Source organism: Salmo salar, chromosome 18 (assembly GCF_965601325.2).
Source record: "Salmo salar chromosome 18, fSalSal1, whole genome shotgun sequence".
Taxonomy (NCBI): domain Eukaryota; kingdom Metazoa; phylum Chordata; class Actinopteri; order Salmoniformes; family Salmonidae; genus Salmo; species Salmo salar.
In genome coordinates, this window is record NC_138308.1 from 69,883,944 (window position 1) to 69,895,912 (window position 11,969).

The window sequence follows — 11,969 nt, forward strand, 5'->3', positions numbered from 1 at the left end:
TTGTACAATTAGTTGATAAAAATGTAATCATTTTTATCCACTTGTAATAAGAAAATGAAACGAGATCAGAATCTTTCCTGTACGAAAGATTATTTACAACAGTATTATGAAATGGGTAAGCTTCCGTAAAAACATGACATGATGCGTAACTTTATAATTGATGTAGTATCTCGACTGAACAGACGGGGGCTCCATTGCTTATTTTTGATCCCCTTGATTGCGTCACACACTTCCTAAAAATAATCACGGCGCCATTTCAGAATTCATTCATTGGCATTTGCAGTTTGAGTCGTTATTCAGGTAAGGGACATTGTGGAAATTCACATCTCAATCAGTGTTGATTTGTATTCAACAAGTTGCTAGAGGGAGGACTAAGACATCCTGTACGATATTATCATGATGTGTTTTGCTTGACCAGAATTATTAATAGCTAGCACCATGCCGTGCAAATGTTTTTTGCAACAACAAATAATATATATATAATGTTAGAAACTAGTTAACGCAAACGAAGACCAAGCTAGTTGGCTAGGTTATCAACCTCATTTGAATTTCAGTTGGAGGTTTTAGAGAGTGTCAGACAGGTTGTTAACAGAACAGGTAGCTAGCTAAACTAGCTAAGTTAATTCCGACAGAACAAGCAACTAGCTGACGTTAACTGGCTAAAGTGAGGGAATTTCTACTTTTTATAGCTACGGTCAGACTTACGAAGTTAGCTGCAAGGTAACGTATTTTATAAATATATTTTTTTAAATCTTAATAGCCATGAAAGATTAAATGGTAAGTTCTCAATACTAACGTTAACTTTTCTATTTGGCCTGGTCAGCTACTGTTAGCTGGAGAATTAGCTAGCGGTAGGTAACTAGATAACATTAGCTAGCTTAAGTAGCTAGCTACTGTACATCAGAGCTTGCAAACTTATTCTCTTTTGACATTTTATTAAAGTAGGCCTATAATCATTACATTAGTTATGAAAGTTGTCTTTCATAGCTAATTTTGGACGTGGTATTTTTCTTCATGCTTCACATATTTGAAATTGACTTGGTAAACAAACAACTGCTTGTCTCCACTTCCAGGAATAACACAACACAGATTTGAAGATGGTGAAAATATTCATAGGCAATCTTGACTCCGACACCACCGTGGACGAGCTACGCACTCTCTTCTCCCAGTATGGCAAGATCTCAGAGTGCGACATCGTCAAGAATTTTGGCTTTGTGCACATGAACGACAAAGCCGAAGCGGAGGAGGCAATCAAGAACCTTCACCACTATGAGCTCAACGGGGAGCAAATGAACGTGGAGATGAGCCGCGGTAGACCAAAGGCCACCACCAAGCTACATGTCAGCAACATCCCAGAGGGTTGCACCAACGAGGAGCTGAAGACCAAGTTTGAGGAGTATGGCCCTGTGGTGGAGGCTGACATAGTGAAAGATTATGCATTTGTCCACATGGAGTCTGTGGATGATGCCATGGAGGCCATCAGTAGGCTGGACAACACAGCCTTCCAAGGTGAACCCGCAGATAGTCTGAGCTTTCTGTAGTTACAGAATACACTTCCCTTTAGATGGCATAAAGATCGTAACGTGATGCCGAAAAGCATTTTGGTTTAATTCTCTGAGTTTAATGAATACGTAATGGCACTGTAAAGTCGTGAGACTTTCGTGATTATTTTATCCGGTTTCAAGGTAACAGTGCAGGGTGAACCAATTGATGCTAATATATAAGTATTTGCAATGAGGAAATAACAGCCGTTAAGAAGGAGTGGTGTGCGTGTCAGAACCCAACCGTCTCATGCGTCTCTTCTCTCTCCTCAAAAGGCAAGCTGATGAGCGTGCATCTGTCCACCAGTCGCCTGCGCACGATCCCGGGAATGGGAGCTCAAACCGGCTGCTATGTCTGCGGGAAACAGGGTCACTGGTCAAAAGATTGCCCGAACGGTGGTCAGAACGGCGGTAGCTATGGTGACCGTGGTGAACGCCCCAGGGGTGGCCTAATGATGGGCCGCGGCAGGGGTTTCCCACGGGGTCCCCTGGGTTTCAGCAGGAGTGGCGAAAGATACCCGAGTGGCTACGGGATGCCCCCAAGAGATGCAGCATCCTATTACATGGGCAGGCTAGGGTATAGCAGAGCGTCCAGTTATCTGGGGGGGCCGCCTCTTTCCCCTTTGAGCCGTAGGCCTAGCTATGGCTCTGCTCGGGAGTACAGCGCCGATGCCAGGGATCGGTACAGCGGCAGGCTACCGAGCTCTTATCCCGAGAAGGTATCGGCCTATGAGCGAGACCGTTACAGCAGCCATGTTGACTATTATGAGAAGTACAGGGCACAACCATATGGGTCGAGCTATTTTGAAGAGCGCCGCCTGGGCTATATCCCCCCTCTCCCCTCTTCCTCCCTCTCAAGGCTCTCCTCTAGTGTCGACCCGTACGAGCGTCGCCCACTACCACCATCCTCGGCAGCCGCCTCGTACTACTTGCGAGACCGCAGCCCGATCAGACGAGTGCCTGTCACCTCTGACAGCTATGGTTATGAGCGTTCACGGCTGTCCCCGGTGTCGTCCTCCAGAAGCTCCTCGTACGCCGTCCCACAGGCCAGGGACCCTTACACCGATCGGACACGCTATGCTTACTGAGCTACATACTGCCAAGGTGAGCCAACCAACCAGGAGTACTGGCCCATTGCTCTGTGACATCTGGAATGGTGCGTGCCATTGAATGTGTAACGGGTACATGATGATGATGATGACACGGTGGGGGCTGGGAACTGTAGACTCGTGTTCATCTTAATATTTCTTCAATGAAGAACAGAAACTATGTCCCCCCCACAGTGCTTTTAAACCGTAAAATACAATCCAATTCTCAAAGCGAATGCTCTGCTCTTTTCTAGGTGTGTATGACTCGCCAGACTTTTCCTTTGCTACCATTCCTCCTCCGAGCTGCATGGTTCCATCGAGCTGTGCCACGTGCCGCAAACAAACCTTTCGTGACTCGGAATGTGATGGCACGAGAATGATGCAGGCGGAAATCGGCATGTGCATCTTCCTGGCACCTGTGTGCCAGCCGTCGGCAGATGAATCTTCATCTCAACTAACTAATCAATCCATATTCAAGTCAACATACTTCCTTTATTTACAGTTGTCACTTACAAGGACACTTAGCTATCTGAAACCACAGGTCTGGCACTGTGTGTGTGATGTTAATACTAGCTTAACTATACCGGCTTTCCACTCGCTTTGTTTCTTTATTTTCTTTTTTTAAAAAACTTTTTTTAAATATTTTTTTTAAGAATCTCCTCAAAGCTAATTGGCCACTGAATTTGGCCAATTTTAATTTGTCGTATTGAGGTGACCATAGTTTAGAGACATTTGTCTTATTTGAGGAATATTTTTCATTCATTTAATTGTTTTCAGCTATATATATTACAAATTATAATCTCATTCATGCCATGTATAGCTCAGTCATTCAACCACATTTTTGTTTTGAATTTGCCCCAGTAATACACAATTTAAGACTAGACCGGTACGAATATTTGTGAAATTCATGCACTGGCTTTAAGGAGAACGTTCATGTACATCTGGTTTCAAGAAGACATTCCGCTTAGTGTCGAGGAAATCCTCGTCATACTGCTTTTGCTTAGAGTTGCTATTGGCTGTCACGGTGACATCCTTATCCCAAAACAAACATTCCAATTTGTGTCAGTTGATTTGCTTCATCAATAATATCTTTATATGTCTCCTAACCAAAAAGAAGAATTCAGTTTGTACTAATTTGAACAGTGTGTATAGCATGTATAGATTCATGCACTTCCAAATGTACTCTTGCTTAGATTGCCCAATCTGGCCCAATCTGATATACACCAATTCAAGAGGATATAGAAATATATTAAGTATTGTTTTCTAACAATCTTAAGTTTTAATACATCAAATTGACCTGTATTCATTGCAACTCGACATAAACATGTTCAATACAGGAAATAACATGAGCATAACTCAGGGCTATGACATAATCATTAAGGTAAAAGGGGCTCTTGTCTTAATCACTTTCTATGGGTGCCTTTATAGCTAAGCTATTTTGGGAATTGTAGTTTGTATTTTTCCTTAGTCCAAGCGTGTACGTTTTTTTGTTTTATTTTTTAATAAACCATAAAGTATTTTGGTGCGAGTTTTCTTTTATGTATGCTCTCTTCAGCCTTTATCCAGACTTTATCCACATCTACACTTCATTGAAATGAATATTTTTCTGATAATACCAACTAAAACCTGGTAATACTAAATCAAGTACAGTAGGGAAGAAACGCAAGTATGCTTCTTTCGTCCAATCAACCGGTCTGATTTCGACGCCCTCCAATCTGGTTTTGCCTTTTGAGGGGATGGGCAGAGATTGTGCTGTAGCTAGCAGGCGCGGCGCCATTTCATCTCCTCGGAAACCAGTGGCATCCGACCGTGAAAGGTACGAAAGTAGAAAATGTGTTCTATCGCGTAATTAAAAAAAAAAAGTGAATTGTGACGTTGCATATTGCCTTATGTGAACAGAAAATAACTGACATACTGCTATGAAAGATATGACCATGCAACGCGTTTCGGATCTATTGTTAGCATAGCATGCTCGTTATGCATGCATATGCAGACACTTGCTAGAGTTGCCACAAAAGGCAATTCGGTGTCGCTAGCTCTCTTGCACGTTACAAATGACTACACGTGCAAATATATGCTTTAACTATGCTGATCGCTGAAATGGTTTTGAATTTTAAACGTTCGCTTACGTGCCTGAATAATTGGGCTGAATTAATGACCAATGGACAGCTTGTCTAGTTCCAAACCCGCTAGCTACTTCTGACAGTGGTGGCAGAGAGTAACCAGCATTATGATTGGTAAATTGGTCCTGTTAATGATCCAATGCATCCACTTGCACTGCACAGTGGATTATTGATGGAGCGAATTTATCAAATAATGTGATATTCTAATAGTTTGGTTAATCAATATGCTCTTAGGTTCATAAGACTTCCTGAGCCAAGTTATTTAAAATGTTTCAATTTGTTTCATCTGTTTTAATTTCCTCTTCCACTGTTTATATACTGAAGCAGGAGCATCATCACCATGGTGAAAATCTTCATTGGGAATTTGTCTCCAGACACCACGGCAGAGGAGCTGCGCTCCCTCTTCTCCCAGTATGGCAAGATCTCAGAGTGCGACATCATCAAGAACTTTGGCTTTGTGCACATGGACGACAAAGCCAAGGCGGAAGATGCCATCAAGAATCTCCACCACTACGAGCTCAACGGGCAGGCCATGAATGTGGAGATGAGCCGCGGCAGACCCAAAGCCTCCACCAAGCTGCACGTGGGTAATATCAACAGCAGCTGTACCAACCAAGAACTACGGGCCAAGTTTGAGGAGTACGGCCCAGTGGTGGAGTGTGACATAGTGAAGGACTACGCATTTGTCCACTTGGAGCGTGTGGAGGATGCCATGGAGGCCGTCAGTGGGCTGGACAACACAGCCTTCCAAGGTGAACTCACACAGGCAGGGCTTGGTTGGTTAGTGCCCGGTGTGGTGTAGGTCCACCCTGATAATTATAATGAGTTCTATTCACTAAGAAAAGGTCTTAACAAAACTGATAGGTAAGTCATGGATAAAGGTAAGGGGCAGTCAACCGCTATCTCCAAATGCACATGTTGTACTCATTTTTGTATCTTTAAAATTCAACCCAGAATATGGACGTGTCAGTTGTGGATATATTTCCGTATACCTGGGTCAGTGTTGCTTGGCTGGAACAATCGTCAGTGTTTACGTTCAGAGGTGTTTTAAAATGTAGGCTATTAGGGTAGTGTTTTAGTACGTGCCCACCTTTCTGATTCCGTAGATCATATGCATAGATATAGAGGGAACAGTTTATTGTATCGTCGTAAACTCTTGCGTCTTTTTTTTTTTTTTTTTAAGGCAAACTGCTGAGCGTGAAGCTTTCGACTAGCCGCCTGCGTACTACGCCTGGCATGGGAGAGAGGACTGGTTGTTATCGGTGCGGGCAGGAAGGCCACTGGTCCAAAGAATGTCCGCTCGACACGTTGGGCAACTACAGAGAGGGTGCCGAGCCAAGCTCTGACGGATTCGATGGCGGTGCCCCCAGGTTCGGCGAGGGCAGTCGCAGCGACCGCGTTTATCAACGGGGCTTCAGTGGCGGCGATCCAGGTTACAGTGGCAGCTACGCTTCCGTGCACGACTTTGGCAGCAGAGGGTCTGCTTACGGCAGCGGCAGTGTACCCGGGTATGGCAGGGGCGCGGGCTACGAGAGCGCAATGAGTTACCATGTCCCGCAGGGTTATGGAATGAGCGCTGCCGAACAATGCATGGCCCGGACATACGCCAGCGAGGCAGTGTACGGCGGCACCAGCTCGAGCTATGGTGCGATCCCAGCCAACCCAGTGCGCCGGTCATCTTACGAGGACCGGGATCCTTATGGTGTTGTGGACTTCTATGAGAAGTACCGGGCTCGCTCGTATGGAGCCAGTTATTTCGAAGAGCGCCGGTCTGTCCCTTTGCCAGCCCCACCTCCCCCCTCCTCGGCCATAATGAGGGAGCGCCTGCCGCCCTCTAGCCTCGACCTATACGAGCGCTGTCCCCTCCCTCCTCTACCAGCCTCCATCTCCTCATACTACTCCCGCGACCGGAGCCCGATCCGGCGAATCCCTGCTGATGCTGAGGGCTACGCGTACGAGCGCGCGCGCCTCTCCCCAGTGTCCTCCCTCCCCAGAAGCTTGGCTTATGACATCCCGCGGGACCCCTACGCCGAGCGGGCGCGCTATGCTTACTAACCTTTTTCCCACTTGTCCAGGTGAGACCTGACTAGTTTTCACAGGTTAGCGTGATTTTAAGTTCCTTGGGAACTACACTGAACAAAAATAAACGCACCATATAAAGTGTTGATCCAATGTTTCATGAGCTGAAATAAAAGATCCCAGAAATGTTCAATACCCTGAAAAAGCTTATTTCTCTCAAATTTTGTACGCAAGTTTGTTTACATCCCTGTTAGTGAGTATTTCTCCTTTGCCAAGATAATCCATCCACCAGAACGGTGTGGCATATCATGGAGCTGATTAAACGGCATGATCATAACACAGGTGCAGCTTGTGCTGGGGACAATAAAAGGCTACTCTAAAATGTGCAGTTTTGTCACACAACACAATGCCAGAGGTGTCTCAAGTTTTGAGGGAGCGTGCAATTGGCATGCTGACTGCAGGAATGTCCACCAGAGAATTGAATGTCATTTCTCTACCGTAAGCCGCCTTCAATGTCACTTTAGAGAATTTGGCAGTACGTCCAAACAGTCTCACAACCGCAGACCCCACGTGTAACCACGCCAGCCCAGGACCTCCACATCCGGCATCTTCACCTGCGGGATCGTCTGAGACCAGCCACCCAGACAGCTGATGAAACTGTTTGCACGACCGAATGATTTCTGCACAAACTGTCAGAAACCGCTTCAGGGAAACTCATCTGCGTGCTCGTCTTCCTCACCAGGGTTTTGACCTGACGGCAGTTTGGAGTCGTAACCGACTTCAGTGGGCAAATTATCACCTTCGATGGCCACTGGCATGCTGGAAAAGTGTCCTCTCTACGGATGAATCTGTTTCAACTACCGGGCAGATGGCGTGTATGGCATCGTGTGGGCAAGCGGTTTGCTGATGTCAACGTTGTGAAAAGAGCGCCCCATGGTGGCAGTGGGGTTATGCTATAGGCAGGCAGATGCTACTGACAACGAACACAATTGTATTTTTTTTATGGCAATTTGAATGCACTGAGATAGTATGACGAGATCCTGAGGCCCATTGTCATGCCATTCATTCGCCGCCATCAACTCATGTTTCAGCATGAAAAGGCACGGCCCCATGTCACAAGTATCTGTACACAATTCCTGGAAGTTTAAAATGTACCAGTTCTTCCATGGCCTGCGTACTCACCAGACATGTCACCCATTGAGCGTGTTTGGCATGCTCTGGATCTACATGTAGGACAGCGTGTTCCAGGTCCGGCCAATGTACAGCAACTTCAAACAGCCATTGAAGAGGAGTGGGACAATATTCCACGGGCCATAATCAACAGCCTGATCAACTCTATGTGAAGGAGATGTGTTGTGCTGCATGAGACAAATGGTGGTCACACCAGACACTGACTGGTTTTCTGATTGAAGCCCCTACCTTTTCTTTATCTGTATTCCCAGTCATGTGCAATCCGTAGATTAGGACCTGATGAATTTATTTCGCTGCCGTTCAGTTATGAACTGTAACTCAGTAACAAATTTGAAATTGTTGCATGTTGCGTTTATATTTTTGTTCGGTGTAGTATTAATGTAAACACTGGGTGTTTGATATTTTCTCTAGGTAATGTCTTAGATTAGTCAGGTTTTCTGTCTTGTCATAGGTTGATCAAATAGGAGAGAATGCATGCCGTAGAACTTGAATGCATCTTGTGGGTGACCGTGTTACTATTTCGTATGCTCTCTTTTCAGGTATCGCAACAGTTTCGTGCTCGGTTGGCCATCTTAGTTCCGTCTCGCTATGCGTTTCGACGTGGTCGTGGGCTGGATGGGGAATGTGCAGACATTTAGCTTCGCTGTTCGATATGTCTTGTGTGTTAACTGATAGCTTAGTAACGTTTGTATTTCCCCGCAGAAAACAATGTAAATATAGATTTCAGGTATTATTAGATTTGAGGTATTTAACAAAAAGCAACCACGTGCACGTTGTTTATTTTTTAATGTGAGTCCTTCAGTTGGAGGTGATGTAGCAGTAGTGTAATCAGTCATTGCACTTGACTCTAGTTAGCCGTTTTATGCATTAGTGCGATGAATGCAATCATTTGCTAATCACATTCGCCTTCCTTTTAAAATACATATAAAACCATTAAAACAATAGATACAGGTGTTGTGAATGAATGTGTAAATAATATACATTTTATTTTACTCCACACCTAAGGCAGGGGAGGCATATTATGCATTTCGGCTGATATTTTTCAATACCTTTTGAATGTGAAATTGCACTCAGAAGGGAACACCTGCTTCAAATCTAATTTTCCACTTAACACATGACTGTATTACTCAAATGTGTTTAAATGAAATATTACACTTTGTATACATTCTGAACATTTTAGAAAATTTCTAAACTGTTGTGTAGGCCTATAGGCCCATTCCATCTTGAAAAAAAATGTTTAGGAGTGCATTTGGCACCATTTGCCCTGAATGATATGAGAAATATTTATGTCCATTTGTTTCTCAATAAAATCACTCTGAAAAGGCATACTATTTGTCATTTGATTCATGATTTCGTGAACTCTTCTTTTGGAATGTAGTTTTCAAGCTCAAATGTTTCCCCTCAGTATCTCAGCAGTAGCATGAATACATTTTAGTGTGTATTTCTCCTCTTAGACTCTAACATTATAGTGGTAATATTATATGGCCATGATCTATTCTATACTGTAGGTTAATTAACACACCTGATAGGTTGTTAATCCAGGACGAATCATGTCAAAACATACCATTTGGTTAGGTCTACACATTGGTTTGATGATTGACCAAAAAATTATTCAATTCTTTTTCCTTTTTTTCTTGTCATGGTCAAAGAACTCAGGCATAGATTGGTAGTTTTTCCTAATTTGGCACACAGAAACTAGAGGCCATAAATAACTTGGTATTTATTTATTTTTAGCACCGATTGGCCTTTAGGTGGCACTGTTATAAGCAGTTTCACTTAAACCTTCATATCCGTTGCCCCGTTTGACCTAGAGACTATAGACTTTGTTGGTAGCAGAGGGGGGGCTATAGGTGGACGGGCTCATTGGAACGGCTGGAATGGAATTAATGAAACCGAGTCAAACTGGTTTCCGTATGTTTGTGTTTGATGCCGTTCCATTTAATCCATTCCAGCCATTAACATTTTCAGGTCTTACCTTAGATTTTCAAGTTAAGTCAAAACTGTAACTCGGCCACTCAAGAACGTTCACTGTCTTCTTGGTAAGCAACTCCAGTGTAGATTTGACCTTGTGTTTTAGGTTATTGCCCTGCTGAAATGTGAATTCATCTCCCAGCGTCTGCTGGAAAGCAGACTGAACCAGGTTTTCCTCTAGGATTTTGCCTGTGACTCCATTACGTAATTTTGTTTTATCCTGAAAAACTACCCAGTCCTTAATGATTTCAAGCATATACATAATATGATGCAGCCACCACTATGTTTGAAAATATGGAGTGGTACTCAGTAATGTGTTGTATTGGATTTGCCATAAACAACACTAGGTATTCAGGACAAAAAGTTAATTGCTTTGCCACATTTTTTGCAGTATTATTTTAGTGCCTTGTTGCAAACAGGATGCATTTTTACAAATATTTTTTTTCTGTACAGGTGTCCTTCTTTTCACTGTTGAGCCATCCTCAGTTTTCTCCTCTCACAACCATTAAACTGTTTTAAAGTCTCAATAGGCCTCAGGGTGAAATCCGTGAGCGGTTTCCTTCCGCTCCGACAACTGAGTGAGGAAGGATGCCTGTATTTTTGTAGTGACTGGGTGTATTGATACACAATCCAAAGCGTAATTATTATCACCATGCTCAAAGGGATATTCAATGTCTGCTTTTATTTATTTTTTACCCATCTACCAATAGGTGGGTCTTTGTGGTTGAATCTGTGTTTGATTTTCACTGCTCGACTGAGGGACCTTCAAGATAATTGTATGTGTGGGGTACAGAGATGAGGTAGTCATTCAAAAAGCATGTTCAACACTATTATTGCACACAGAGTGAGTCCATGCAACTTAACGTGACTTGTTAAGCACATTTTTACTCCTGAACTTATTTAGGTTTGCCATAACAAAGGGGTTAAATACTTATTGACTCAATACATTTACCCATTTTTTTCTCCCCAATTTTGATCTTGTCTCATCGCTGCAACACCCCAACGATCTCAGGAGAGGCAAAGGTTGATTCATGCGTCCTCCAAAACAAACCGAGCTTCTTAATACCCGCCCGCTTAACCCGAAAGCCAGCCGCACCAATGTGTCGGAGGAAACACCGTTCAACTGACGACCGAGGTTAGCATGCTGGCGCCTGGCCCGCCACAAGGAGCTGCTAGAGTGCGATGAGCCAAGTAAAGCCCCCCTGGCCAAACCCTCCCCTAACTGGACGACGCTGGGCCAATTTGTGCACCTCCCTGTGGGACTCCCGATCACGGCTGTTTGTGATACAGCCTAGGATCAAACCCGGGTCTGTAGTGACTCCTCTAGCACTTAGATGCAGAGCCTTAGACCGCTGCGCCACTCAGGAGACCCTCAGCTTTTCATTTTTTATTAATTTGTAAAGATTTCAAAAAACATAATTCCAATTTGACATGGGGTATTGTGTGTAAGCCAGTGACAAAAAAATATCTATTTAATAAATGTTAAATTCGATACTTTCTGAAGGCACTGTATTTTAAGCCCATAACCATGTGTGTGAGGTGTATAATTGTTTTTCAAAGTAGATTTGTTTAAGACTACCAAGAAACACTCTGTGTGACCCTGATTTAGCCTACTGCAGCAAAATTAACTGTCCTCCAAGTTTAGCTGGAATTTATCCCATAAGGATTTGACAAATGTGATTGGTTGGTGATATGACATTGACATACGTCTCTTGCGCTGCGCATCATAGCAGATCTCAACAACGATAGGATAAATGTTTAACATCACCAGCACCAGCACCACATCCATATGATATAATATCTTGTCATAAGCGCAAAGTGACTGCAAAAGAGACAGGTTGGATTGTCACTTTTCATCAAATGAATAGGAAGTCTGACTGAAATATGGGACAAATTGACCTTTTTTCACAATTAGTGCGTTTTAATTCTGTTGATAAAATGCGGAACATGATTGGTTGGTTGCACTGCGCAGGAAAAAGGGCCTATATTCGGGACTGTCCCGCACAATCCGAGACGTGGTCACCCTAGATACTAAA

At 43.7% G+C, this 11,969-nt stretch overlaps 2 protein-coding genes across 7 annotated transcripts; both read left to right on the forward strand.

The window, feature by feature from the left end:
• The first annotated feature begins 180 nt into the window (after positions 1-180).
• LOC106577530 (RNA-binding protein 4.1) lies at positions 181-4,148 on the forward strand. Of its 2 annotated transcripts, none has more exons than XM_014155640.3 (4): positions 181-300; positions 1,074-1,509; positions 1,818-2,645; positions 2,884-4,148. In XM_014155640.3, exons 2-3 carry the CDS (start codon positions 1,098-1,100, stop codon positions 2,627-2,629), a joined length of 1,224 nt encoding a protein of 407 aa, XP_014011115.1. In that variant the 5' UTR covers positions 181-300; positions 1,074-1,097; the 3' UTR covers positions 2,630-2,645; positions 2,884-4,148. The 2 variants fall into 2 exon arrangements, with proteins under 2 accessions (XP_014011115.1, XP_045557281.1); XM_045701325.2 differs by lacking the exon at positions 181-300 and adding an exon at positions 464-720.
• Positions 4,149-4,323: 175 nt separating this feature from the next.
• LOC123723714 (RNA-binding protein 4.1) lies at positions 4,324-9,288 on the forward strand. Of its 5 annotated transcripts, none has more exons than XM_045701321.2 (4): positions 4,324-4,445; positions 5,077-5,504; positions 5,936-6,827; positions 8,502-8,731. In XM_045701321.2, the coding sequence occupies exons 1-3, from the start codon at positions 4,366-4,368 to the stop codon at positions 6,805-6,807; spliced, it is 1,380 nt and encodes a 459-aa protein (XP_045557277.1). In that variant the 5' UTR covers positions 4,324-4,365; the 3' UTR covers positions 6,808-6,827; positions 8,502-8,731. The 5 variants fall into 5 exon arrangements, with proteins under 5 accessions (XP_045557277.1, XP_045557278.1, XP_082821208.1 ...); XM_045701322.2 differs by having other exon boundaries at positions 5,936-6,851; positions 8,502-8,623; XM_082965082.1 differs by having other exon boundaries at positions 5,936-9,288.
• Positions 9,289-11,969: the final 2,681 nt, after the last annotated feature.